This window comes from Vigna angularis, chromosome 4 (genome assembly GCF_016808095.1).
Source record: "Vigna angularis cultivar LongXiaoDou No.4 chromosome 4, ASM1680809v1, whole genome shotgun sequence".
In the NCBI taxonomy this organism is placed as follows: domain Eukaryota; kingdom Viridiplantae; phylum Streptophyta; class Magnoliopsida; order Fabales; family Fabaceae; genus Vigna; species Vigna angularis.
Genome location: NC_068973.1, coordinates 33,959,956 through 33,987,119, shown reverse-complemented (window position 1 = coordinate 33,987,119; position 27,164 = coordinate 33,959,956). Strand labels below are relative to the sequence as shown.

Genomic DNA, 27,164 nt, shown 5'->3' with positions numbered 1-27,164 from the left:
CTCAATAAACTTATTTAAAATAACAGGCTTCGTAATTACATGTTAAATCAATCATATATTAGAATATGTACAAAAATAAATAAATTCCTTAGAAAAAAAAACATATTGTACTTCATATTCTTTCACTTGCTTCCATTGGGGTTGTTGGAATGTTATAAGGACCGTGCAGGTGGGTTCATGTAGAATATTGGATTCCTTATTTCCTTTTGACTTTGTCTTGTGTCCTTAACTATCATGATAGAATATCCTTCTTTAAGAAAATTATTTTTATAATTCAATTTTATTGCAAATTTAAAGTTGAGTTGCTCCTGAATTTTATATTGTTTATTCTTCACGTAACTATGCAATTCCTTTACCAGATATGACCCTATTATATTTGGAACAAGAAAATGAATCTTACATAGAAAAGTTCTCATTATTAACATAATTTATATATATATATATATATATATATATATATATATATATATATATATATATATATATATATATATATATATATATATATATATATATATATATATATATATATATATATATATATATATATATATATATATATATATATATATATATATATATATATATATATATATATATATTTTACTTAGGTATTTTAACAGCAAGTTAAAAGTTAACTTTCAAGGAACACCCCAAATTTCAATGCTATAATAAATGAAATTCAGTTATACATAGCAAGTGGAGTAGTTTAACCACTTCTCCCCATTCAATGGTATAAAGTTAAATTAGCACACCACAAGGCTAATTATGTGGATTAATATCATTATTAATACACACAACATAAAGTGTCACTAACTGCCGAATTTTAGTAAAATTTATAAAGGTGGGCGATGTAGCCAAGAAACAAGTAACATGGCAGATGTAAGAAAATCCCCTGTTTTAGAGGGAATCAATGGCAGATGTAAGAAAATCCCCTGTTTTAGAGGGAATCAAAAACACCGTGAAAAAATTTTATTCAAATTCAAAATGGACCTCAAACAAAGAATAGCAGAAGTAATTTTGTTTTTTTCTGGTAAACATAAGAAACTAATAATCTCTAGTAATCTGAGTTTATTTAGAAGACGAAAGAATAATCATAATGGAGAAATTGAAAGTAAAATTCCCTAAAAATAAAAAATTACTTTCCATAACAATTTAAGTTTGAAAGTTTGAAATTAACTAAAAGTAAAATTAATTATAATAAATATATCTAGAAGTTTTTGGGTCAGATTTTTAATCGATGTTTAAGGTTGAGATGAGTTTGTTTACATCGAATGTTCATGTTTCTTTCGTAACTGGATGGATACTAGATCATTAATTGCTTGTTTTTCAAAGTAGTCCAAAATTTGTTCTGCTAGGATAATACTTATATTTTGATGCTAAAGTCACTAGGTTGATTGGTTAACATTTAATACAATGTATATGAAAGTTATTTAGTAGAGTTTTGTTTACCGTGCTTATTATGAGTTTTTACCTTTTTGTTTGTCTAATTATAATTCAATTATATCTTAATCAGTATTAACAAGTTAATTCTTCATTACCATTATTAATCTGACCATTTTGTAATCAGTCGACTGTATTATTTGGTCAAGGTAGTCTTTCATGAATGATATCCGTCCTAAGTAGTGGATTAAAAGCGATCATCCAAAATGAATTTCGTCAAGAGAAACTTTATCCAAAATAAAATTCAGTATAAAATGATCGATCTAAAAAATCATTGATAGTTCAAAATCGTTCAATTGATGGTTGACCTTCCAAAATTAATAAGACAAACATATAATACAATATATAAAAATATAAATTTCATTTTATAAATTAATTTTATAAAATTAAATTAAATTTAAAATGATATTAAAATCAGTATATTTGCAACAAAATTTCTTGTTTATTAAAAAATATTATACATCATGGAGACGATCGATGTAGGCGAGAAGAGACACGAGGGTACAATGTTGATGTAGGTGTTGTGTGAAGTTCTTTAAGCATTACTCGAAATTCCTCTTCAGTTTCCAATAAAAGGGTGTTACATGACACAGCACATGTGGGGACCAAAGTAACTCAAACCACAGCCTACAGCTGCCTTAGCTTCCAAGTCTTCACACCACGCTCAACCTAACCTATAATATTACCAACCCAAGCACTGCCAAAACACACACACATACACACACAATCTTAATTTCTGCTCTGCAACCTCATTATTCAGACACTGTCATCACCAGTACACCCCCTACTATCTTCATTCACCCACCACAACCTACCCTTTCTTTTATTAATAACAATGCTTCTTCTATTTTTCCACATAAACATCCCTTTTTAGCTTTCGTTATAACTTATATATCTATCTACTCAAAATTGATGCTGGTCCCGTGCCCAAAGTTTGGTGCCCCTAATAACACAGGAGAAAATCAACACTCCATTGGACCACTCCACACCCACACACAACTACACGTCAGTGCGCCACCACCAAACTCTATACTCTCTCTCTCACACATTTTGAAATCCATGAATAGAATTTGCGTGGTTTGTTGGCAGGTGAAGAGAGAAGATTAGTGTTAATAATCTGAATAGAAGAGGCAGAAACAGGAAGTCATATGATTATGTGCCTACTAATATTATTTATTATTATTATAATTATTATTATTACCTCCCTTAAAGCACGCCCCAACTGAATTTCAGCCTGCACGCTCTAAGCCCCTGCGTTACAGCTATCATCCACATTACTTAATTTCGCCTTCTAACAAATTTTAAATTCCTCCCACCACTCACTCACTCCATCTAATAACACCTTTCATTCAAATTCATTCCCACTCTCATTCTCTGCCAACACCTGTTCACTTAATATATATTCTATAACTTATCAATTAAGCAATCTTCTTAAAAACAAAATTCTTCTATTCAAATCACTTTTCACTAAATAATTAACAATTAAATCAACTTTTAATATCTTCCGAGGTGCTCATTCGTGTTCCCAATCAAAATTTTCAAATGTTTTCGAAATACAAAATTTTATTCTTTATTATGCTATTTAATTTTATTTACTTACCCTTTATAAACATAATAATTATCTGACCAAAACAATCCATATTATTAGGAAGTGACACCGAATCAAGAAAAACCTGTTTATGTTATCAATCTTATTCACTGTTTTTGTCCTTTTTATTCCACTTGGAAGTAATATGTAGAGAAAAATATCTACATGTTTGTCGGATTTACTTTTTCTTATTTTTATTATTCTTCTCATGTTTCCCTCAAGTAATATATAATATTAATCTAAAGTAGTCTAAACTTAATCACGATTGGTTATTCTTTTTCATATAATTTTCCATTTTTATAAGAGACTTAGTGCTAAATCAATAATAAAGCAAAATTAAAATAAAAAATAATATATAAAATTAAAACTAGTATTGTTTAAAATAGATATTGGTCGTTCTTCCCTACAATGAATATATGAAAATTTACATTAAAAATATATTTTTATTAAGATATTAGAGGGTACAATATAAACCTATATAATAAATATAAAAAAAGATGTAATTTTAACCAACTTTAAAGTTATCGAAATCCCAATTTTAGCCGAAAATTGTCATCATTACAAACTTCTACAAATATTTTCCATGGAACCGTAATAGACAAAGACATTGCTGAAAATAAATGATATTTTCCTAACTTTTACAATAAGAAATGAGGCTAAACCTACCTTTTATAATAAGAAATGTGGTTAAACCTAATTTTTATAATAAGAAATGAGGCTAAACCTAAAATGACATACAAAACATCAGAATTTAAAAAGAATAATTATCAAAATAACAATCAGTTACATTTGATCTCTCTGAAAAAATAGAATAAATAATCTTTATAAATAATATTTAACTTTAAAGATGAAAAATAAATAGAATTATAAACACAAATCTAAAGAACCTGCCAAAGAAGTAAAGTATGAATGGAGTTATGTGATGAGTTGTCAGGTATCTATTTTAGTTAGAGTCGGCTAAGCAGTATTTCCATAGACTGGCACTTACAGCTGAAAATAGAAGAAAATAATACAACATAAACACGGTTACGAAGCAGGTGAGATTTCTGCTAAAAAATAAGATTAAGAAAAAAAGCTTTTTCTTGATTTCCCATAATTGTTTAAAAAAAAGACAGAAAATCAATGAAAAGCCACACGTGAATACACTGAGCCCACTCTAATACTTGCTTACTCTCATCCTTCTGTACAGCCTGTAAATTGTTTGTTAGTAGTAAAATGCCTCACTCAAAATGAACAACCCCACTAAAAAATTTTAAAAAGGAAAGGGGCAAAACACCAAACGACAAAGAAAAACGCCGGAATCACCCAACCAATTCCACCTGCTGGCACAGCTCCTTCCTAAGCCTTTGAGAGAAAAGCCTGCAGGCATCAACGCTCAGATCCACCGCTGCAGCTAGCGCTACAAACGCCGCCGCATCCTCCGTGCAGTTGACGTGCGGCACGCTAATCTCCACCTTAGGCTTGCTGCACCTCCCCTCGCCCTCCACGCTCGCTGACATCACAAATCCTCTATACATACAGTAAGGCCAGAGGCCGTACCCATAGTCTCCGCTGTTCCTCGGGCTGCATGCGGGCGACGTTGCACTCCCCGGCGTGGCACGGCCGTTCGATCCGCCGTTATTTCCTCCGCTGCGACAACCCATATCAATGACAAACTTTCCTCCTTTGTACGTGCTCAGCGTGGACTCCGCAAGCACTATGCCCGCTGCGCTCATGCCGCCGTTGGTGTCCGGTATGAGCTCGAAGCGGTAGCCGAGGCCGTCGGAGCCGCCGCGCTCACGCCACGCCTCGAGCCTACCCCAGGGCTTCCATGTACCGTCGCTCGGGCGAAGAATGAGCCACGAACCGGGATTGGAGCAGCTGACCCGGTCCGAACCGGGCGAGGCGACGAAAGGTGTGACCATGGAAGCTGCCGCAACCGGCGAACCGGAAAGGTCGTGAACTGTAATGGACCATCCCTTGCGCTCCTTACCCGGACGCTCGCGCTCACTTCCGAACGAACTCAACCAGCTTCTAGAACCTCCCGGCTCTGACTGTAACGACCTGAAAGAAAGAGAATTATAACCACATAGTTAACACACTGCACACACACAGCATTCACACACTCTCACATTACTAAAACCGTTGCACTCATGGAAATCCAAATCCTTAAAATTGACTCTTAAACTAAACCAATCCTAAAACAAACTATCCAACCAAAATTTGTGCATTTCAGAGCAGTCACATTGAAATTCCTAGAAGTAACAGTATGTTCAATTGAACTTGGCTTTTCAATTTTCCTTGCCAGCATACAGTGGATTACCTAACAATAGCAACTAGCATAATTTAAAAGCTACAAAATTCTAGGTTAAAGTAATGGCGTGGAAAAGAAGAAAACTAACCTGGAACGGTGATTTCGGTCGCCGGTGTTTCTGAAACTGAACTTGCAGGTGAAAACTGGTTGTGAGATGTTACCCTGGATCTGAAAAACTTGGGGACTGCATTCAGGTTCGCCATCGAACTGGAAGACGAATCTGGGGTCGGGTTCAGCTTTTACATTCAAATGGAACTGTGCGGAAGAGCCTTTGGCGTCTTTCCCTATCCTAATCCAGCCATTGTGGAACACGGTGGTCTTCGCTACCGTTCCCGAGAGATCCAAAGGCACGGAAACTTTGCCGAGGAGTCTCCCGGAGTTGACGCCACAGGTAGTACCTCTACGGCCGGTATAGATCGAGATTTTGAGGCAGAGCTTGCCGGCGAAGATGGATTTTCCGGCAAGCCTGTCGAGATCACACTTGCTGAGGTGGAAGGTTGCAGCGATGGGGTGGACGTGGGAGTCGGGGAGGTTGTTCTCGGGAGGGATGAAGGGAACAACTGCGGACTGTAGAGGGAAGCTCTTGAGCTTGATTTTGCAGAAACAGGGGGAAGAAGAAGGGTGAACGACAGAGCGCGCCGGTTTGGAAGCAACGGGGATTTTGAGGGCGAGGTTGCCGACTGTCAACCTGACGAAAGGGCAAGGATCCATGGGGAGAAATTAAGGTTGGTGAGAAGAAGAAAGGGTGTAATGCTAATGTGAAGGTGATGGTGGTGGTGGAAGAAAGATGAGATTAGTGAGAGTGTTGTTCATGAGGAATGGAGGAATGGAGGGAAGGTATGTTTGGGACAATAAAGGAAAAGGGGGAAGAGTTGTTTTGTGTGTAGTGTAGTGTGGTGAAATGAGTTAGTTGTTGAGGGGAGGTGACATAAAGGGCTTGAGAAAAAGAGAGAGGGTGGGATACAGCTGGGTACAGGGTGTCGTGACTCTAGTGGCTGGGGAACCCATGTTGACGGTATCTATTGTTGTTGAGACTCTCTCTCCTCCGCTGCACTTTGCTGGGCTCCACCCTCTCTGATATCACCTCCTCTTCTTACCCATTGGATTTATCCATTATTATACTATTCTTTTTTTATTTTATCTATTTTTATATCTTTTTAATTCCTCAATTGCCCTTCACTTTCTTATTTCCTCTTGTTGCCTACTGCCTAGGGGTAAAGCAGGTTGAGGCGCACCTGCCACACCACACGTGGAGTTCCTCTACGTTATGCCTTCCACACTGCACGCTACTGTTCAAGAATCCTATATATATATATCCTTGCAAAATTCACTTTTTCTTTTCTATTAAAAATACCTTCTTTTTTTCTTCTTTTTTTCTTAACTTCATTCGCAAAAAGTTTCACATTTTCAATGATTTTATCCCTTAATCTTAAATAAAATATATTCTTCGAAGTGAATTAGTTATTAACTGGTTCAAAATATGATGATGACATGATCAATGTGTAAATATTATTACTTTTTATTTTTTAAGTAGCCAAATGTAAATAAAGTGTTTACACCATTACATTAAAAGTCTTTTTTCCTGTTTGAATTAGTCGTTCTATATATGGCTACAATTTGAGAATTTTTCTTTTTAGATTCTTGAGTTAATAAGATATTATTTTTAAAGATATGAATATGCATTTTCGAACGATACTTTTAGTGGATTGAAAACTTTTTTTAATGTATATTTTTGAAGATTGGAGCGGAAAGAAATTTTACCTACAAAATATAATTCCAAAAAGTTTAAATTTTTTGAATAACGAGTGTATTTTTTATGATGAAATACTATATCAAATAATAACGATAATGTGTTTTCACCAAATATCTTATAAATATATAATATTAAAGAATGTTATGATATAATCACACTATTAAGATTTAATCACATATATTATAAATATATAACAAATATATTTTGAAATATTCTTCAATAACTTTAAGTTGAGAAAGTTAAATGAATTTGATTAAATCATATCACTTAGACTTAACATATTTGTTGGATATATACATGTATCAAAGAAGTTTTCAATAATATTTTAGAATAAGATAGCATATTTAGGATTTTTAAATAGCTTTTAAGAATTAGGATTTCACATTTGAGGGTTTAATTAGGGATTCTTCTATCTTGTTATACTTACAAGTGTTGTTGTTGATTTAGTCTAATAGCTCCTTTTGCACGTTTGAATTGGTGAAGTCCATTAAAAAGAAATTAAAAAGAAAAATCAGATTTAACCCTTACGAATATAGAAGGTGAAGTCATTTTCATGGTCTCATAGTGATCTGTCGAAGGCATTGCATAGGTTAACTTAAAATATTATATATAAAACATGAGACATGGTATATGCATCTTAAAGATGGTCTACATGGCAAATAAAAAGCACTAGATTAAGATAAAGATGTGCAAAACATTTATGAGATGGATGAGTGATATGGATTATTTAATTGACGTGCACAATATAGTTGATAAAGTTGTTAGTACAAAAGTAAAATTAGTCGTTTTTTTTTTTAAATTTAGACTTAAAAAATTATTTGAGGGAGAGTCAATTATTTTGAAAGAAATAGAAGATAAATTATTTTCAAGGAATTTAAAAGTGAAAATAAAGATAGTTGAAAGTAAACTTTATTTAAAGTTTATGAATAATTTGATGGATGTAAAATATTAAAAAATTATTTTAATAAATTAAGTAATAAGATTATACATTTATCTTTGTGGTTAAAATTAGTAGAAAGTGAAATGTGATTAGTTAAAATTAATTTAAAATAAAATTTGATGATTTTTTATAAAAAAAATAAGTATAATTAATTTAAAATAAAATGTGATTGGTTAAAAATAATTTTAATTAAATATTGAATTGTAAAAAAATTAGTGCTATTATTAATTCATTATTTTTGTCATTTGTAACTTATATTAATATTTAAATATTATATTATTTTCTTCGTTGGTATTATTTTTAAATACTTTATATTTTATTATTACTAATAAATATTTTTACATAGAGGTATCACCACATAGTCATCATAAAGATAAAGGTGCAAGCAACACAACTTATATTCAAGTGCAAGCAACACAACTCATATTTAATAAGCAAATAATAATTGATATAAAATATTTATGAATATTCATAAAGTTGAAGTGTATAACTCGTGACATATATACCAAGAGATTTTAGTTAAAAGTGTTTCACTTTCTTCAATGTATATGCTAATAACACGATATAATATATCATGTCAAGCATGTATTATCAAAAACAATGTGTACGCGAGATCTCTCATTAATGAATAGAACTTTACCTAATAAAAAACTTAATTTTCTATTTTTTTCTCTCCTTTCAAGAGTTGTATGTTAATTGACCTGAACTCGAGTAGTAGATTATTGCATTTAAACACTCATACTTTCCTTAAAGTATTTATAATATTTGTCAAATCTTAAAAAATTATAATATTAAATAACTTGTGTACTTTTATAATTAAAATACAACTTCAAAGTTAGTTAGTAATATGAATGACAAATAAATCTCTTTTTCTTTTGCATGTGTTGTCTAACTTGTCCCGATTTTAACAAAGAACAAATTCTTTGACTAAATATGTGTAATTCATAGTTTTTAAATTGAGTATGAGGCCGTAAACGATTATATGTGTATTTGTTTGGACTCCATCCATTCCTGTGTCTATTTTTATTCTTATATTTACCCCGTTTTAAATTACCAAAACATTAACAGTTTATCAGGTAAGATATATTCAAATGTTTCCTTTATCTTTGGCCTTGTTTGATTGAAAAACCTTTATTTATTTCTTATGCCACACTTTTTCGTCTTCTCTTAATTATCGTTTGACTTTTTCAATATTCATAAAGGTAACCCGTATCCCTAAGATACATCTCTTTTTGTCACAACCTTAATTATACTTTTATCTTTTATTTGTGTGATTCCATACAACGATTTATTAAATTTTGTAAAAACACAAACATTAATTTAATCAATTAAAATATTTTGTATGAGGCACATTTGATTATTTTATTTTTTTCAAGTCTTTTTATGATCAATATTTTTATTAATTGTTTATTTATTCACATAAAAAAATCTTACTATTTCAATTTAAAGTGCTCAACCGTATAAATATTTAAAATGTATGTCATTTTAACAATAAATCCTTGATAATATAATGTTTACTTCGATGTGTTTTTTATTTCTTTGTAAAAGAAGTTATTTGATTAATAATTAAAACAATAAAGTTTAAGTATAAGCATGACCATTATCCAATGAAAATGAATATGAGACATAAATTTTATTATTGTTATGTATCACGGTATATGGATACATGTTTACTTCATAAATAAAAGATGAAATGCCCAAATCTATTTTATGTATGTGTCATTAGTAGTTGGAAATGTTTGAATGGTAGTTACATATTTTTACTGAAATAACGAATGTCTTTTTGAATAAATGGTAGAAGAAATAAGATCAACTTTATGAACTAGTTGTAGAAGGAATAAGGTCAACTTTATAGTGTAGTCACTTTGAAGACTGACAATGATTCATTGTCCAATATAAAATGAAAATCCAAATGAAATAGACATATTCACTTAAGTAAAAATAAAAAAATTAAACAATAATAATAATAATAAAGAGTATTAAATGTATACTTCTTTTAATATTAATGTGTATTTATAAACTATTAACTTAGTATTTAAACGATTAAATTGATGATAAAAATATAGTTATTTTGACAAAATATATCTTTGCGGATATCTGCAAATATTTTAAAAATATATCTTTTTAAATTATCAAAATAAAATTTAAATAAAATTTCAAAAAATATATAAAATATAATATAAATTAAATTAAATACAAATTAAAATTATATTTTAATTAAATTTAACCTTATAAAATATAAATTAATGTTAATTTTAACTAAATTTAACTTAATAAAATATAAATTAAATTTTTATTTTTATTTTTATTTTTTGTGGATAGCGGATATTCGCAAGTACAGATAGTATAATAACCACACCCAATCCATTTATAAGTAGGTATTAAAATATCCGCTATCTATATAGCCCGCAGGTAGTAAATATCCGCAGATATTAACTATCCGATGTAGGTTTTATACGTGGATATCGGGCCAGATATTTTTGTCATCCTTAATCTACATTTACACTAATATGATTAAATTATGACCATTAATAAAAAGGTAAATTTAGATGTTGTAAACTTGATGAATGACAAATTACATTGGTGAAATTTTACATTCAACTTTCGGTCTTGCAAAGGACAATAGAATTTAAAATAGTAAAACTTTATTAGCCTACACCGCCGGAATGCCTGTCTCCACTAGGCAAAGGAAGGTTTACAACTATATGTATTGTGTATTGCCACAATAAATTGCTCACACCTAAGTACGAATTTGGGTTTGAGTGGTAATAAAGGAGCGTCTTCGTGTTTTTCTCACCATGTTCCCTATTATATGGATTTTATTTGCGTCCTTTTAAACACTGTTGATAACAGCTAAGCTAGTTAACGGACAAGGGATATTAATCTTTGTTTAAATTTATAAAAAAAAATCTATAGAATAGATAATTATGGTCACTAATGCTAATTATGTATCTCGATGGACCTAGAATCGAAAGAAAAAAAAAATAAATATAATTTTATTTGTAATTTATTAATTTATGCAAAAATTTTAGTTTGCGAGAAATGTTCTTATTTTTTTTATTTTTTTATTTTCATCTTCTATAAATATTTTATTTTGGGGAAAAGTTTGTCCAAACAAGTTTATACTTAAAATTTTGAAAGTGTTTACTAAATGGATAAATTATGAGATAATACATAACTAATGGACGAATAAGAAGAAAGAAATAGAGAAAGTAAAATGAGATTTTTATTTCAGTACCTTTTGGCATTATTTAATAATGCTAGTTAATAAGAAACGATTAAATTAATTTCAGAGAGACCACATTAATATTAATTAACATTTTGGAAATAATTTTTCTTGTCTATCAGTGTAAAAAACAAATAAATTTAATTCATCATTACAAATTTAGAAATAATTTTTCTTGTCTATCAGTGTAAAAAACAAATAAATTTAATTCATCATTACAAATTTAGAGATTAGATGGTTCATGCTTATATACTGTTATCGAATCATGGATTAATTTCAGCAAAGGTGTCTGCAAAAGGAGAAGCCCAGTATAGAAAGAAAAGACCAGGCCCAGTAAAGTTCGTGAAGAGGGAGGATGTTTCTTTCTGTACCCTGTCAATTTTCTTTTTACACTCTTCAAAACTTTCCAGAATAATGTAGTGTAAGGAAAAATTTAATGGATGGAGGAGAAGCTGTCGAAGAGGGAAAAAGCAAATAACCTTTGGGCCTTGTACCTTCGAACCAAAATCCGAAGGGTAAATTGGGAAGTTTTGGAAAAATATCTGAGAGGGATAAACCGGTAAGAGATGAGTGTTTGAGAAACAACAGAAGAGAAAAGAGAAAAGCGAGAAGAAAGAAGGATGTCGTCGTTGTCGAGCATGTTTGGGTGTGGAGTGGTGATGGCGCCACCACAAGCACTGGGAATTGGAAAGAGAAGTGACGGAGGATTGACGATAGTGTGTTCGTCTCGGCCGCAGAAGAAAGCGACTGCGCATCACATGAAGACTCGGCCACGGAAGACGCAGCCATGGGATATAAACCGCAAGCCAACTGTGTACGATCCTATGCCTCCTCTTCCTCCGGATTGGACTCTCGTTATTCCTGCTGACGCTTCTTCTGCTTCCGCTGCTCCTCCGCCTCCCTCTGCCTAGCCACTCACTCGGTACTGCGTCGTCGTTTTCATGCTTTCTCTGTTTTCTTCAAGCCTCATATTCGCTACTCTTTAAACATTTTATCTTATATTTCTTGTTTAAATCTCAAATGAAACTTTTTATCTGTGCATTTGTTTTGGATGAATTCACTTTCTTAGGTACGGTGAGCACGAGAATTCGATTAATTTGCGAACTGATGGTTAGGTTTTCTGAATCCGTTTAGTATACGTCAATTTTAGACTAAAACTAGACACTCTCCCTACACACTCAGGAACCCTTTGCAACTTCCTTTACCTTTATATTTCTGAATTCTTGTAGACAGATGTTCTTTCTGCACTACTTTTCTTCTTACAGTTTTCTTTTTCACATTTTTTTTGTCCCTTATTTCTTTTCTCCACTTAATTTGCATACTGCACCAGAAAAGTGATGTGAAAATGGTGCTTTCAAAGTGAAAATTGTATGGCAGTGTTTGGTAAGGTTAATTGATGGTGCAATCAAGTTTATATCATCAAAAGTAAGGTGTACAAACACTCAAACAGCCAAGAAACACACTGCAGCAGAAATTCACTAGTTCACTTCCAAATTTAGGTAAAATTGATAGTTTAGGAAGTGATTTTTCATATCAGCTCAAATTTGACCAAATAAATAGTGCACAAAGGTTTAAAATGGTAAAATAAACTTGCTCAAATGGTAAGAATGCACCAAAACAATTAGATTCATCAAAACACAATAGCAGTTGGTAAAAGTGCAGAAAAATGCACTAAAACTGCATCAGATTTTGAGAAAGCAGTGGAGTCAAAGCTGGATGGCTCAATCAAAGACTCAAAGAATTCCTAATGCACTAGATCTAGCTTCAGAATTTTAGCTAGGAGATTTTTAAAGCCTAAAACCAAGCTAGGACAGCAAGCACGGTGCCAACTCTGATAAAAAACTGTGACAGTTTTGGAAACCTGAATTTAATCAACTCGAACATTCATTTTGGAATTATGCACTGAAAAACAGTTAGAATCAGTTGAAAACTGGTCAAACACATTAAACAAACTTGTCCAAAGTTTCATGAGCTGCAAATCTGAACAACACAGTGTGCATTTGATCAAGCTAAAAATGACTTTTGCTGCAGAAAATTGAAATCAGAGTTGGATGAACTCAAGCACACAGTTTGCTTTTCTGAGAGTAATATGAGTTGCTATCACTTGAGACACATTTAAGATCATTAAACAAACGTGTGCAAGGCTTAAGAACCAATAAATGTGGTCTGAAACAGCATATAGCTACTACACCAGATTTGGAAATTATGTGCAGGATTTTCAAAATAGACACACTAGTTGTCAATGCTTTAGCTCATTTGATCAAAGCTAGACAATATGTCAATGCTTTATATGATCCATGGATAGCTATCACTGCATTGAACTCAATGAAAACGAAAAAACGAAAGCTGGAACTGGATTACACCAATGCAACAGTAAAACGAAAACTGCACAATGCACATGACTATGACATAACTGGATTTTGAATTTGCAAGTTGAAATTGAACTCAACAATGGTTTTGCACCGATTAAAATGATGAAGGAACACTTAAGGAAAATTGGAAACACAAGAACAATGATTACAAATGCGAATTGAAGCAAAACAGAAATGAAAAAAAATTCTGGAAACAGTGACAGAGTTGACAGTACATGACAGAAACGAAAAATGAAGAAAAAAACAACTTAGCTCGTTGAAGCACAGCGTGGACGTGCTGGCTCTTGATACCAAATGATGGAAGCAGCTCCTCTCTTCAAGATTGAGCAGCTCCATGAACCAGAAGTAGACAGCGGAATGGTTTGATGAAGGAAAACGGAGGTGCACACCAGGTGTTCGATGGAAGGTTTGGTGCGGTTTTGGAGGTGCGTATCCAGTGGTTCTAGCTCAGACAGCCTTCCAAGGGGGAAGGAAGCTAGAGATAAGTGTGCTAAGAAGGCACAAGTCAATGAACTTGAAGAAGAAGTAGCTGGAACCAATTCAACAGCATTTCTTTATTCAATTCAAGTTAAGTGTTTACAATGAATCAAGCTCATTTTTATAGGTGCGGATGAGTCGGAAACCGTGCAAAGGAAGCTACTCAATTAACATGTGCTGATGGAGATGACCAGCGTGGTTTGCATTCTTCATAAGAACAACATTTAGCACGTGTAAAATATCAAACAGCAAAACATGCGCCCAACCAAAAACACAAGCAGCCAGCAAAGTATATGTTCTCGCATGTATACATATACTAGAGAAATTAAAGAAAGAGGCATAAGTGGACCAATATCGAACACCTTCAACTCAAAACTAAGGCAGTAGGAAAAATACTTGAATATACAGTCTGACCAAGGGTCTGTGTAAATATTTGTAATGGAAAGTAGTTACTGCAGAAACAGAACAGAACAAAGCTGTTAATTACCACACACTTGTGTTAACCAGAATACTCTCCCTTAATCCAAGTTCTCAAAAGGAAACAATTCGTATTTCATTTCTCAGTTTTACAAATTCAGACACTCAGACAGCATAATTCAGCTGCTTTTATGTTGACTTAAGAAGTCGTATTCTTTGCAAGTAGGTCTAAAGAATCAGTTTATCATTTGTATGTGCTGCCTTCCCATCCTTTCTCTTGATCACAGTATTTTCCGTTCCTTCTGCTAACAGAGTGCTAATGTATGCAATTCTGATCTTAATTATTTTGCTAACGTCAGATTCATTCAGCACCTCTCTTTACTCAGTCATATAGTTTTAACAACCAGTATTAAAATACCAAAATAGGGAGATCAGTCACCACCAACAATACTGGATCCTAATCAGAATCAGAATCTCGAGCCACATTTGTCTTTTGCTCACTGTTTTTGGTCTATTTCCCTTTTGCATGCCAACACTCAGAAGCAAAATGGCCCGACACAGTTGTAACAGTGTATTTTTTTTTTCTTATTAAAACCGTCTTTTCTTGACTTTTACCATTTCCTCCTCCTCCTCTACTTGAGAACTCGGAACTATCTTCACTCTCTTTCCTTTATTCGAGTGCCAATTTCCCTTTCCTCTTGCTTGTACCCTTCTTTCCATCTTTCTTATGACCCATCAGTTTTCTCAGAAGTTTGAACTTGCACATGTTTAATCTGTCTCTCGTGTGGGCTTTCTAAACACGAGTCTTTGCTCATCATGTGTCTCAAGTGATTGAATGTTTAGTGCTTGGAGAAAATATTATTTACAGGATATATTGTAAATTCAAGATTCTAACATTATTTTAAATTTAAAATGCTTTTACATTGTTGCTATATTGTATTTTGTACATTTATATGGTATAGTAATCTATTTGTCTTAAGTGTTGTATGGTATATATTACCAACTTTAGTCTATTTTTATTTACTTATACTACTGCTAATAACAATGTATTTATACGTTTTTATGGAAGTTATAAACATAATTATTTTCCACTTTTAAATGATGGTATTAGATGTCTCACCTCATATAAAAGTTTGAAAGTCTGTGCATTTGTTTGCGTTATTTTGTAGAATTTTTAATGAACTATTTTTTATGATGCTGTCAAAGCTAATAACAAAGGGAATAAATTACTGCGATAAGTTTAATAGTAAGATTAAGTTAAACACGGATACATAACCATGACTAAGCTAAAATTACTTTAATTTTTTTTTAATCAAAAGGTTAATAATTTCATATGTTTAACCAAAAATACACTAAGACCAAAATTAAGAAAGGATACAGGTGTAGGAACGGCAATAAAGGGGGACTGCGAAGGCTTATGATCTTATATCTTCAAATCATGGCATGAAGGAAATAAAAATTTGATATTTAATGTAAGTTAAAAAAGAATCTTGCCACAGCCGTAGTTATTTATTTCTTGCCATTAGGCTATCTATCACTGGCCCAGCTTTCTTCTCCAGCATGAGCTCCGCAAAATATGATTTTTAAAATACTTTTTTCGTTGGTGTTTTCTTCCTGAACCCCTATAATTTCTTCCCGCATTCCTATACTTTTGAAAACTCCAAAATTACTCCTGTTCCTAAGATATATAATAAAAATAATTTAGGGTTTTGAACAGTAGCATTTATGGATGGAAGTTCATCTTGCACACAGGTGATGGTGTTAGTTCCATGGTTACTATTTCGTAAACAGGTTTGTGTGCGGTGGTGACCGGCTGCAGTACGTCTGCAAGATGTATTTGTACGTGTCGGATTTCCAGTAATCTTCGGGATCCGTAATGATGTGCCGGACTGTACAATCCGGTAATCCTAATAAGAATAGCATAAGAGGACATGATTTTGGACGAACACACCCACCCCAGCCAACAACCACTAATGCCAAATACAGTAACTGTACTTACCTCTCACTCTCAGGGATGCACGGACGAATCAACTGGGTCTTCAAGCTACGGAGGTGCAGAACCTTGCGAGATGCAGAACTTTGCAATGGAGTACTTATGGAGGTGCGGTGGTGGAGAAACTTGTATGGAGGTATGGTGCGGCGGCAATGGAGATATGGAGGTTATGGAGGTGGAGAAACTTGTATGGAGGTGCAGAGATCACTGTGGCGGCTACGTCAAGGGAAAAAGGGAAAAATATTTTCTTATTTTTAACTTAAGGGCATTTCTGTCATATTTACTTTGGGCTATGGGGTGCCGGATGAAATTATGGGGGTGCAGGAAGAAAGAGTTTTTTTCTATGGTAGAAACAAATATTCAATTGTTAATGATATTTTACGTGTAATTCTTTTTAGAACTGTTTATATATTTGGAAGAAGTTATAATATTTTTTATATAATACGACTTAAAACTCAATGAAGTATTGATTTATTTTGTTAGTGTTTTTTTAATATCTTTCAATAATGGAGCATTTAAAACTTCAATACCTTTGTGATGAAATTCAAATATTCATATAAGATAAAAATAATAAATACTAACACTAACTGGAAGAGTATAATGAAAAATTAACAATCAATAACTAAAAATTTCAAAAATAGAAGAGACCATAGATTGAAACAAAAAGGAAAAGAAGTTAAAATCATCAGAAGAGGATAATGTAAGTTTTTCGAATAAGTTATATTCATATTTTATGTTGCTTATAGTAACTACTGCGGCACTATCTAATGCGGAGAGAAATATTTAAGTTTAACAAAAAATAGGGTGCAGTTGTGGTAGGTGGACCTTGCCTGTCATGTTGCCATGTGTATTTATATAAAATTGAAATTGATATAAATATTAATTCTTAATTCATTAAAATAAAATAATATAAATAAATGGTTTATAAAAATCATAATATATTTTTAAGGAGTATAAATATTTAAAAAGTTATGGAAGCTTAAAAATTAAATTAGAATTTTTGTAATTTGTATGATAAAAATTAAGTTTTAGTTTAAAATGTAAAGAGAAAACTGAATAAAAATATTTTAATAAAATTTATTGATAAACATGGTGATAAGTCAAACTATTAAAGGTGAAAATAATTTTATCTGAGACATTAATTCACGAGAAGCCCCCCACCTCCCATATCTGTTTACAGTTCATTGAAAATGACATTAGTGAAAGAGAACCCCCATTTTCTGAAAATTCCACCAAATAATAATAATAATAATAATAATTGAAAAAATAAATTGATATAAAGGTAATGTTTAAATATAAATTCAAGTTCAAAAAACAAATTATTACACATTTATTTATTATTACATCTAAAATTAAGTTTAACCGAATCACATCTTGATTATCCCAATGGAAACATTTATGTGAAATGCAGGAACACCTCATCTGGTGGTGTTAAGTAGACATGAAAAAGAAGGAGCTCGTTTGTTGGATTGTAATAAAAAAAAAGAACAACATGCATTAATTTTGAAGATAAAAAAAAGATGTGTACTTGAACTACAATTTGGTCTAGATTCCCTACTGTAAAGTATTTTTAGGCCTTCTATATATACAGCAAAGAACGGTCAGTACATTTGAAATCCGTCAACTTATGGTCATACCCACTGAGGTCCCGTCAAACTCATCCCTTCGGTCATCAGCCATAACATTCCTTACTTTAGAAGGGAAGACAAGTTTACCAGAAGTTGTTCTGTACAGGTCCATCTTCCCAAACACATTTCTTCATATTTATTTTCCCCTGAACTTCCATGGCACAGCAAAACTGCAAAAATTATTAATATTCTAAGATACTTTCCTACAGATAAGCCCGAGCTTCAAACTGACTCGATAGACGTACGTGCTTACGCTGTGAGAGGACATAAATCAAAGGGCTAAAAGGATTTATTTTAGCCTGATCTTTTCTTGTACTTCCCCTGCCCCAGGCTCAACAGGAAATCAGTAAATATGTGTTCATACTCAGGCATTTTGCCATATCCTGCAACACCAAGTATTTAAACGCTGAATAATTTCAAAGGATACGCACGTATTCTCACGTAGTTTAAGACTAGCTATTTCGTAAGAAAATAGTACAGATACACGATAAGGAATAATGATTCAAAATGAACATAAATAGAAATATCAAAATAAATTATTGTACATGACCTCTTTTGGCATTTTTCTTTTCAACACCTTTTCTATTACTAGGTGAAATTAATCTCATTTGGGTATAATATCTGTTAATGGGTTATGATTTAAACAGTAAGATCGAACGTATATATATGCTCTTACCAGGGAAGTAATTTATGTCGATGACGTAAAAGTGATCTCTTGTTCCATATTCACGGATAATATCCAGGTTGAATAGACGAAGACCCTAGAATAAGAACAATGACAGAAAAACCTTATTGTAGTCCTTGTATAGGCAAGAAACCTTCAAATAAAAGAATGCGCAAATTACCAATCGCCATCGAAGTTCCTTAGCTAGTTTCTCTAGTAATGGCCTTGGAGGAAGCTCTGCAAGGAGAGAAAATGACAAAATCAGAAGACTAAAATACAGTTTAGTCGTTAAGACTTTCAATATGCACGAGCGTATATATCTTTTTAGCTCTGGATGACCACACCCGTAAAAAAAACACTTCCTTCATCCACGCACATGTAAATGTGCTAAGATTTCTAATTGACTTTGGATCGCCACCCAACCCATATTATAGGCTGGACAAAAGTTTTATTATAGTCAAACAGATTATGAAATAGAATTTTGTTTGAAATAGATAACCATAAAATTATAGAGAATTATCACACCAAACCAAAAATGTTTTTAAAGAAGGGACATTATCAACAGATGAGAACCAACCAGGAAGTGGTTTCTCTTACGTTTGCGAATGAATAAGACAAGGCCTGGTTTTTTCCCTTACAGAGGAGGGAGAATTGTGAAGGCCTGTTTGTTTTTAAGAAGTAAAGTTCTATAGAAAGTTTTTATACAAGACATGATAATTACCAGCGACAGTAGGATCCAGATCTGCATCATCTGCCGAAGCTGCAGCACACGAAACCCTTGGAAAATTATATATCCCAGCATCTTTGGAGTGTTCCCACTTGCTAACATCAGGTAATGAAAACCGCCTTACTACCTTTATAGCATCACCAACTATATAAACCTTGAAGAGAACACCCCCTACACAAACAATGAAGTGGCATTTCTCGTTAACTTTATCATAATGATTTGTAATTGAACATTTAAGGGTAAAAAATAGATACAATATATAAAATTGCTTACCATGATTGACAAATTCCTGAAGAACAAGAGGAGGTTCAAGTTTTTGAAGGGAAAACTTCTCATAAGCAAGGGATAATTCATGTGACTTTGCACTTCCATCGGCAACTAGTGGCTTTGCAACTAAAATGATTTTGAAGTTGCAAACATAAGAAAGAAAGTTCAAATTAAGGAATACAAAATTAAGTACTAGGATCAGACACAAAAATAGATGGGATTACCATGCCTATTTTCATAAGTTCTAATGACTTTGCCTCAAAAACACAACCCTCGTAACAATAAATGTCCATGCGTCCATGCTCTGAGAAATCGCATAACTGCAGCATCTAAAAGTAGTTGAAAAACCAACATATACATACCAAGGGGTAAAGTCAAGCCAGCTTGGTTGACCAACTCTGGAATAGCGCATGCCTCTCTCTTGATAACTAATTGCCGAGGAACACCCACGATGCCTGCATGATGATATTGGAAAACTCAATACCTACTAATAACTCAACATGGCTGAACATACAGAATCACTGAATAGTAATTCCATAGAGCCACAATTCATAATCAAGGTGGAGACAAAAAAAAAATACCATAGGAATCACAAAGGTTCATATCTGCTACAGCCTGAAGCATATACTGACGGTTGCGTAAATGTTGTATGGCATCTGGAGGGTCCAAAACTGTAACCTCAGGATGTGACTGCCTATAATCCTGAAATATATCCAGAAGTATAAAAATTAAGAAAAACATTTACGAAGAATAGAAAACATCTGGAGGACACCAGTTCTATACATTTTGTAAAAATAAGTACGTAGAATTGGCTGTGAATTAAATAGCCAAACAGCAGTTCAACATTATTTTTCTCCTTAAGAATATGTGTTCATCCAAAAGAAACCTTAGTTCAGTTCACAGTTTCTCCTCACAATAAACAAGGAACGCTAATGTTCCCTTCAGAATACACTACAACAAATTCTGGAACGCAACGTCCAAGACTATTCAATTCAGAGAACATATAGGGAATCTTCATTCAAGTCTCATTAATAGAAATGTGTAAGCTTAACGACAATCAAGAAATAGCGAATTCAACAAATTAGGTAGAAGACTACACGATAATCTGCCTCAATTTCTACAACAACCATTTACCCAGGCTATATAAAAAGAACTTGCATTCACATCTTTCCTTAAAGACACTACCAGACTATTATTTTGTTCTCTTTCATTTCTGGAGATACTTTATTTCTGTGAGGTTGAACATCTACACTTCACACATGTCCAAAGCATAAAGAAATACCTCCTCTCAGAACGAAAAATGTTATACTTTTAAAGCATGAACAATAACTCCATCATATAATTTTATTATAAAAATTTAAAAATTATACATTAAATATAGAAGACATCGTAAGAAGTATGAATATTGTAGGAATGCAACAGCTCATACAATATCTTTGTGTTCAAGGAAATAAAAACAGAGACTGGGTTTATTTGACATCTCATCATATAAAAGATTACAGGAGGAAAGTACCATTAAGTCAGTTTCACAAATAGTCAAAAAACTATGGGTGGAATTTTCAACATTGATGATATTGTACCAAAATAGAAAACATAACACCCAGAAAGTCGGGCTTGAGTAAAATGATATGATATCTGAATGCGACTAATCAGTAAATTTGTAAAGAAAATGCAAAACTCTTTCATTTATCAGTCGGTTATACAGGACTTTCCAATATTTTAGGTATTATTTGAAAGTTCCATCTTAAAATATTAAGAGCAGCTATTATTACAGTATAAAGTCGGGCTTGAGTAAAATGATATGATATCTAAATGCGACTAATCAGTAAATTTGTAAAGAAAATGCAAAACTCTTTCATTTATCAGTCGGTTATATAGGACTTTCCAATATTTTAGGTATTATCTGAAAGTTCCATCTTAAAATATGAAGAGCAGCTATTATTACAGTATAAAGTATAAGATTGCAGTTTTTTTGAATCAGATTCAAGACTTCCTATAAATTCGTACAATTACTTGTAGACTCGCGGACAATATTTTGGAGCTTACGGCAGACATTGTCAGACACACGCTTATGTACAGTACAACCAACAACTACTATCATAGGCCGGGCTGCAATTACTGTTAATGAGACAGACAGCACAATTTAGGTCCCCTGATCAGAAATCTTAGAGCCGTTAACCTTCAAATTTAGGTCATTATGACTCCTAATTCCCGTTTAGAAGCATAGAAAACACTAACACAGCAGCGCTGAGAATTGCAATATAAGAAATTAAGAACGGACCTAATAATTTACTTTCTCTCTTTTAACCAACTGGAAGTCCATCTTAGAGCATCCAGAAAAAATGAAACCTAGTTAATGGGATTCAAAAAGGAAAAATCTGTTGAAATTTATTTGCTATGTAAAACCTGACAAAAACAGTTAGATGTCCATGAAAGTAGCGACACCCTCACTTGCAGGAACCTTGAGGCCTCCACCTCAACTACTGGTTCATGATTCATAATGAGAGATAGGAAGAATCACTCTGCAAATTATGCCAGATAGCAAGTTAAAAAAGCTAGTCGTTGACCAGCCTTTCATCGTTTTCTTTTTACATCCCACTTAGCATCAAATGTATAAAGAAACAACACAAGAAGCAACCATAACTATTATGATTGGATTAATTAGCACAACAGAAAAGAGCAGAAACACGCGCTAAAAAGGGGGTGGCTGGTGGGTGGGGACAAACCTCAAGAACCTGGCGCCACTCTTTCCCTGATAACTGCATTTTCCAAGAAACAAAATGGAAAAATCAGCCACAGTTAAACCGAACAGGTATCATTTGAGCATTGACATAAATACATTGCATCTTTTATGAGTTACCAGTGGATAACAAGCAGTACAGAAATAATTTGAGAAAGATAACGAGGAAATTCACAGGAGGAAATCATAACCTTATGCAAGACAATATCAAAAGGACCTTGATCTGAAAGGGGCCTATTATGGTCAATAGCCACGAATAGTATTCCCTTGTTCCTGCACGAAAGTCCGTACAAATTGAAATCAGTAACAAACCGAGTACCACAACACGGTCACGTTTTGAAGGTAAAAGGACAACATTATTGAACCACAAAACGGGATTGACACAAGAAAACAAAAAAGGTACAAGTACGATCCATGTATTCAGAATTTGAGAGGAGGCTCTCAGACAAGTTTTTCAGAAAGAACAACGATTGATGTAGTTTCCGTAAAAACAACAAAATTGGCAAAATATCTTCCCATTTGCAACAGATTCTCCAAGGATCACATATTTTCGGTTCGCTTTCTCGCCAGCCTAACGAAAACGACGCGCGTGGGAAGAACCTCATTTAATTGAAAATTGAAAATAACCTTTCACGAAGAATTCTCTGGTTTGAATTCACATAAAGGCAGTTATCCGACGAAGAAACGATTTATTCCAGTTAATAATTCGTTTTTTTTTAAACGCAATCAATTAAATCGCAACAAGACACGATGATGAATGAATTAACCGTTATGGCTTTCTGTTTACCTAGCTAAACCTTCAAGCTTAGGCTGTAAAAAGCTCTTAATCTTTTTAGTAGTAAGAGCATAACCAACCACAACCAGTCTCTTGGGCGACGAAAACCCCGCATTGACCACCGGACACCATTGATTTTGGGCCAGGGTGACATCATTCTCCACCACTTCCTCTTTCTCACCACCGTCGTCGTTCTCCCTCAACCTCATATTTTCACCGAAAACCTAACCCTATCTAAGCTTAATTTCGAAGAGAATGAAGAGGAAGAAAGAGAGAAAGAGAGAGAGAGAAGCGAAATCGGTATTTGTTGGAGTGGTTGGAAGAGGAGGGAAGCGAAAAAAAGGGGGAAATGGTTGGTGGAGAAGAAGAAGGGAGATTTGGAATTCAAGAGAGGAAGGGTGTTACGGGAAATGAATGAAACGAAGGTAACGAAAGAGTGAGAGTGAATGGATAGAAGAGGGACCGCAGAAGGGGTATTTATAGAGAGATTGCTTTGTGTTATGCTGAGCTGTAGAAAACTGAAGATAGTACTCACGATGATGAATTCAATTTCCATCATTCCACGCGTTAGAATCACGCTGCTCTGTTTGGATTCACTGTTGCTTCGGGTTACGAGTGAGTGAGAATTTATGTTGCACTTTATCCCTAGTTTATAGTTTTTTTTTTTTTTATTTCTCTCTCCTTTCTTGTAATTTAATAGTTTAATTATCTTCTTTGTCTTGAGAATTTTAAATAACTCTGATTTTGTTTTTAATTTTAAAAAACAACAAGAAAACTTGTTTCCAAGACTTCGCTTTACAATTTTATTTAATTCTTAGTTTTATATATTTTCAATTTAACATTGATTCGAAATATTAAAAATGTGGCTCCGTTAAATATATAAGCATTCCCACGTTCCCATGCACCGACCACTTTAAATTCAATCCCATAAAGTAAAGTTATACATTTTTTATTCAATTTAAAGCACTTGATAAATAAATGAATAAAACAACGTGTTTAATAAAATTTTATAGTGTTGTAAAATGTTATTGTATTGATTTTAAAATATTTTATATATGTAATAGCTAATAAAACAAATTAAAGCTTAATCAGGACCGATATGTGATATGCTGTCTGTATTTTGCTACCCAATCCGCAAAGTTTAGCGTTAATAATATTTATATCGCAAAAAAACCTACACCTAACAAAAGACAAACCATTATAAATACCAAAAAGATTTTTAAAAAATATATATAAGTAACGGAATTAGAGAAATTGGTCTTACGTACTTTGACCAGATAAGTTACGCAACACAGACTTATCTGAACTAGAAAGATGAGTCAGTTCATACAACTTAATTCACGATGTTATCTCTAATTTAAAGTTCAATGTCATTCTTATATATTTTATTTAATGCATTGCATATTATTAAACAAATTTTAAATATAATAAGAAAATAAAACATACGTAAGTTTTTCTTTTATAATATTATATTGCATTCTTCAATTGAGATCAAAGGTGGTGTGACCAGTTTAAATTTACGTATTATGAAAGAAAGATTGAAGTCATATCTATATTTATAAGTTTACGTATCATTTATGATTGGCACCCGTAAAATATTTATGTTGTCTCTCAAATGACACTATTAAAACTAATTATTATATATTTAAGATATTATTTAGTTTTAAACTTTATCACGATTTTATATATGTTTTAAATAGTAAAAAAAATAAAAATATTTAATCTATGTTTGACTTTTTTTAAAAATAATATGAGACTATTAAATATGATAGAATAATTTTAAATAATAAAATAAATTATTTCCCTAATGTGTGTTCCATTTGGTCCTAATATATTCAGCTCTTGATTTTTTTTTCTATTTGTAACATTTTAAAATATTAACTTTACTATTAAATATAATAGAATAATTTTAAAGACCAAAATAAATCATTTCCCTATTGTGTTCAATTTGGTCCTATATATTCAACCCTTGATTTTTTTTTTTTCTATTTGAAACATTTTAAAATATTAACTTCAGTTTATAACTTTTAATATTCGTAAACGGTACACGTAAACGAGTAGACCAACTAGAGGAGCAAATTCATTTCAAACAAAAACGATCCCATTTGCTATGTTAAAATAATTACGAGTTTTAAATATGGTGTGATTATATACTTAAAATATTTATTTATTGTGGATTTTAATTATATTAAAATAACATTTGTCTTCTTTATTGCATGTACAGTCAATGACTAAATACATAACATGCGTATATCTAGGTAGACTGTTATTTATATTGATGGGTTGTGTTATTAATGTCATTACTTAATAGTGACGTGTTACGTTTTTAATTATGGCAAGTTATTAACAATTTTAGCTTAATCTAATCAATTCTAAAAAATATAACAATATATTACCAGTAGTGATAAAAAAATATAAAAGATTTTAGAAATTAGAAAAACAAGTGAAAATAAAACTGGATGAAATAAATCAAAGGATATTGTATCCACTTAATCTAAAAACATGTTTTATTACACAGTGAACTTATCACCTACAATATATTATGATAACATAAAGAAATTCAAAACTTAAACAAAGAAGGATTAGATAATTAATCGTAAGCAGAGTATAAATAAAGAAGGATTATATAATTAATGAGTTTAATTAATAATTAAAATTTATCCAAATAATTATCTTCAAATTAGACAAAAAAGCTAATGTTAGTGTGTGTGCTTGTGTACTTTTTTATATAAAAAATTTAAATTTCTAAAATACATATAAAGGAATAAAATAGATAACATTTTTTTTTATATTTAGAAGTCTCATCAATATTTATAATATCATTTTACTTGTATGAAATAACAGTAACACAATATAAAAAGAAAAACAAGTTTCAAACAATATTGGTCATAATATATAATATAAATTATACATATATTATTCATATCATTATACATTATCGATATAAAAAACTATTATATTAACATACATTCTCAGAGTGAAGAACTCTATGAATAATAATAAATTATACATAATTCCTAATTTAATACACAAAAATCTTTAATTATACATGCAAAGATCTCTTTGGAGTTCTCATTGTTTTAAATTTTAATTTGTGTGATTTAGACTATCATTAAAACAAGTATAATTAATAAAAGTTAATATCGTAACCATAATTAATCACAATATTATTTCAAGTATTAAGATAATATATAACATTATGTATATTCACTTATTTTTTCTCAATTCAAATCATTTTATACATAAGTCAACTCCATATATATTCATTTGACTAATTCATGCATACATATATCAGACCATTTTTTTATCATGTGACCTATTGCATCAAGTCGCCAGAACAACATTGTAGTGTTGAACTTAACATCGTTAGTTCTAAAACTTTTAATATATTTTAATCATAAAAAACACATTATTTTCATTCAAAACTATATAATAAAATGTTTGTGTTATCAAATAGCGATCAATTAATACTTAAAATGAATAAAAATTAACATAAAACAATACTAAAATATTTGTTTCTTCACTGTAGAGGAGGACTCGAATAAATAAATAATGCATACTCCTTTCAAGGAATCCATGAGCATAGATAGCACTAAGCACATTGGAATGTCAACTGTCAGAATATTTTGATAGTGCATATGTTTTTCATATTACTATTCAATTACAAATTGCCATGGAATTAATAGATATTATATCTACAAATTTTTAACTAACGGATTATATAAAAATTGTTATACTACAAATAATAATAGATAAGAAAATAAACTCTAATACATGTCAAAAAAAAATGAAAAAGCTCAATTATAATTAGAAAAATATACACAATACAATACATGATTATTAGTATATATATATATATAT

At 31.9% G+C, this 27,164-nt stretch overlaps 3 protein-coding genes across 5 annotated transcripts; 1 reads left to right on the top strand and 2 right to left on the bottom strand.

Annotated features, from left to right (window-relative positions):
• Positions 1-4,093: 4,093 nt before the first annotated feature.
• On the bottom strand, positions 4,094-6,645 carry LOC108332064 (uncharacterized). The gene is made up of 2 exons (XM_017567169.2): positions 5,413-6,645; positions 4,094-5,074 (listed from the first exon to the last, which is right to left on the bottom strand). Exons 1-2 carry the CDS (start codon positions 6,033-6,035, stop codon positions 4,333-4,335), a joined length of 1,365 nt encoding a protein of 454 aa, XP_017422658.1. The 5' UTR covers positions 6,036-6,645; the 3' UTR covers positions 4,094-4,332.
• Positions 6,646-11,863: 5,218 nt separating this feature from the next.
• On the top strand, positions 11,864-12,154 carry LOC128196278 (50S ribosomal protein 6, chloroplastic-like). Its single transcript, XM_052876531.1, has one exon. The coding sequence runs from the start codon at positions 11,864-11,866 to the stop codon at positions 12,152-12,154; it is 291 nt and encodes a 96-aa protein (XP_052732491.1).
• A 5,823-nt stretch (positions 12,155-17,977) lies between these two features.
• LOC108331691 (inositol-tetrakisphosphate 1-kinase 3) lies at positions 17,978-23,766 on the bottom strand. Of its 3 annotated transcripts, none has more exons than XM_052875781.1 (11): positions 23,316-23,766; positions 22,720-22,801; positions 22,515-22,547; positions 20,370-20,490; positions 20,151-20,243; positions 19,795-19,914; positions 19,516-19,692; positions 18,976-19,031; positions 18,807-18,891; positions 18,376-18,513; positions 17,978-18,300 (listed from the first exon to the last, which is right to left on the bottom strand). In XM_052875781.1, the coding sequence occupies exons 1-10, from the start codon at positions 23,510-23,512 to the stop codon at positions 18,425-18,427; spliced, it is 1,053 nt and encodes a 350-aa protein (XP_052731741.1). In that variant the 5' UTR covers positions 23,513-23,766; the 3' UTR covers positions 17,978-18,300; positions 18,376-18,424. The 3 variants fall into 3 exon arrangements, with proteins under 3 accessions (XP_052731741.1, XP_052731742.1, XP_052731743.1); XM_052875782.1 differs by having other exon boundaries at positions 18,384-18,513; XM_052875783.1 differs by lacking the exon at positions 23,316-23,766 and adding an exon at positions 22,195-22,310 and having other exon boundaries at positions 22,720-22,807.
• Positions 23,767-27,164: the final 3,398 nt, after the last annotated feature.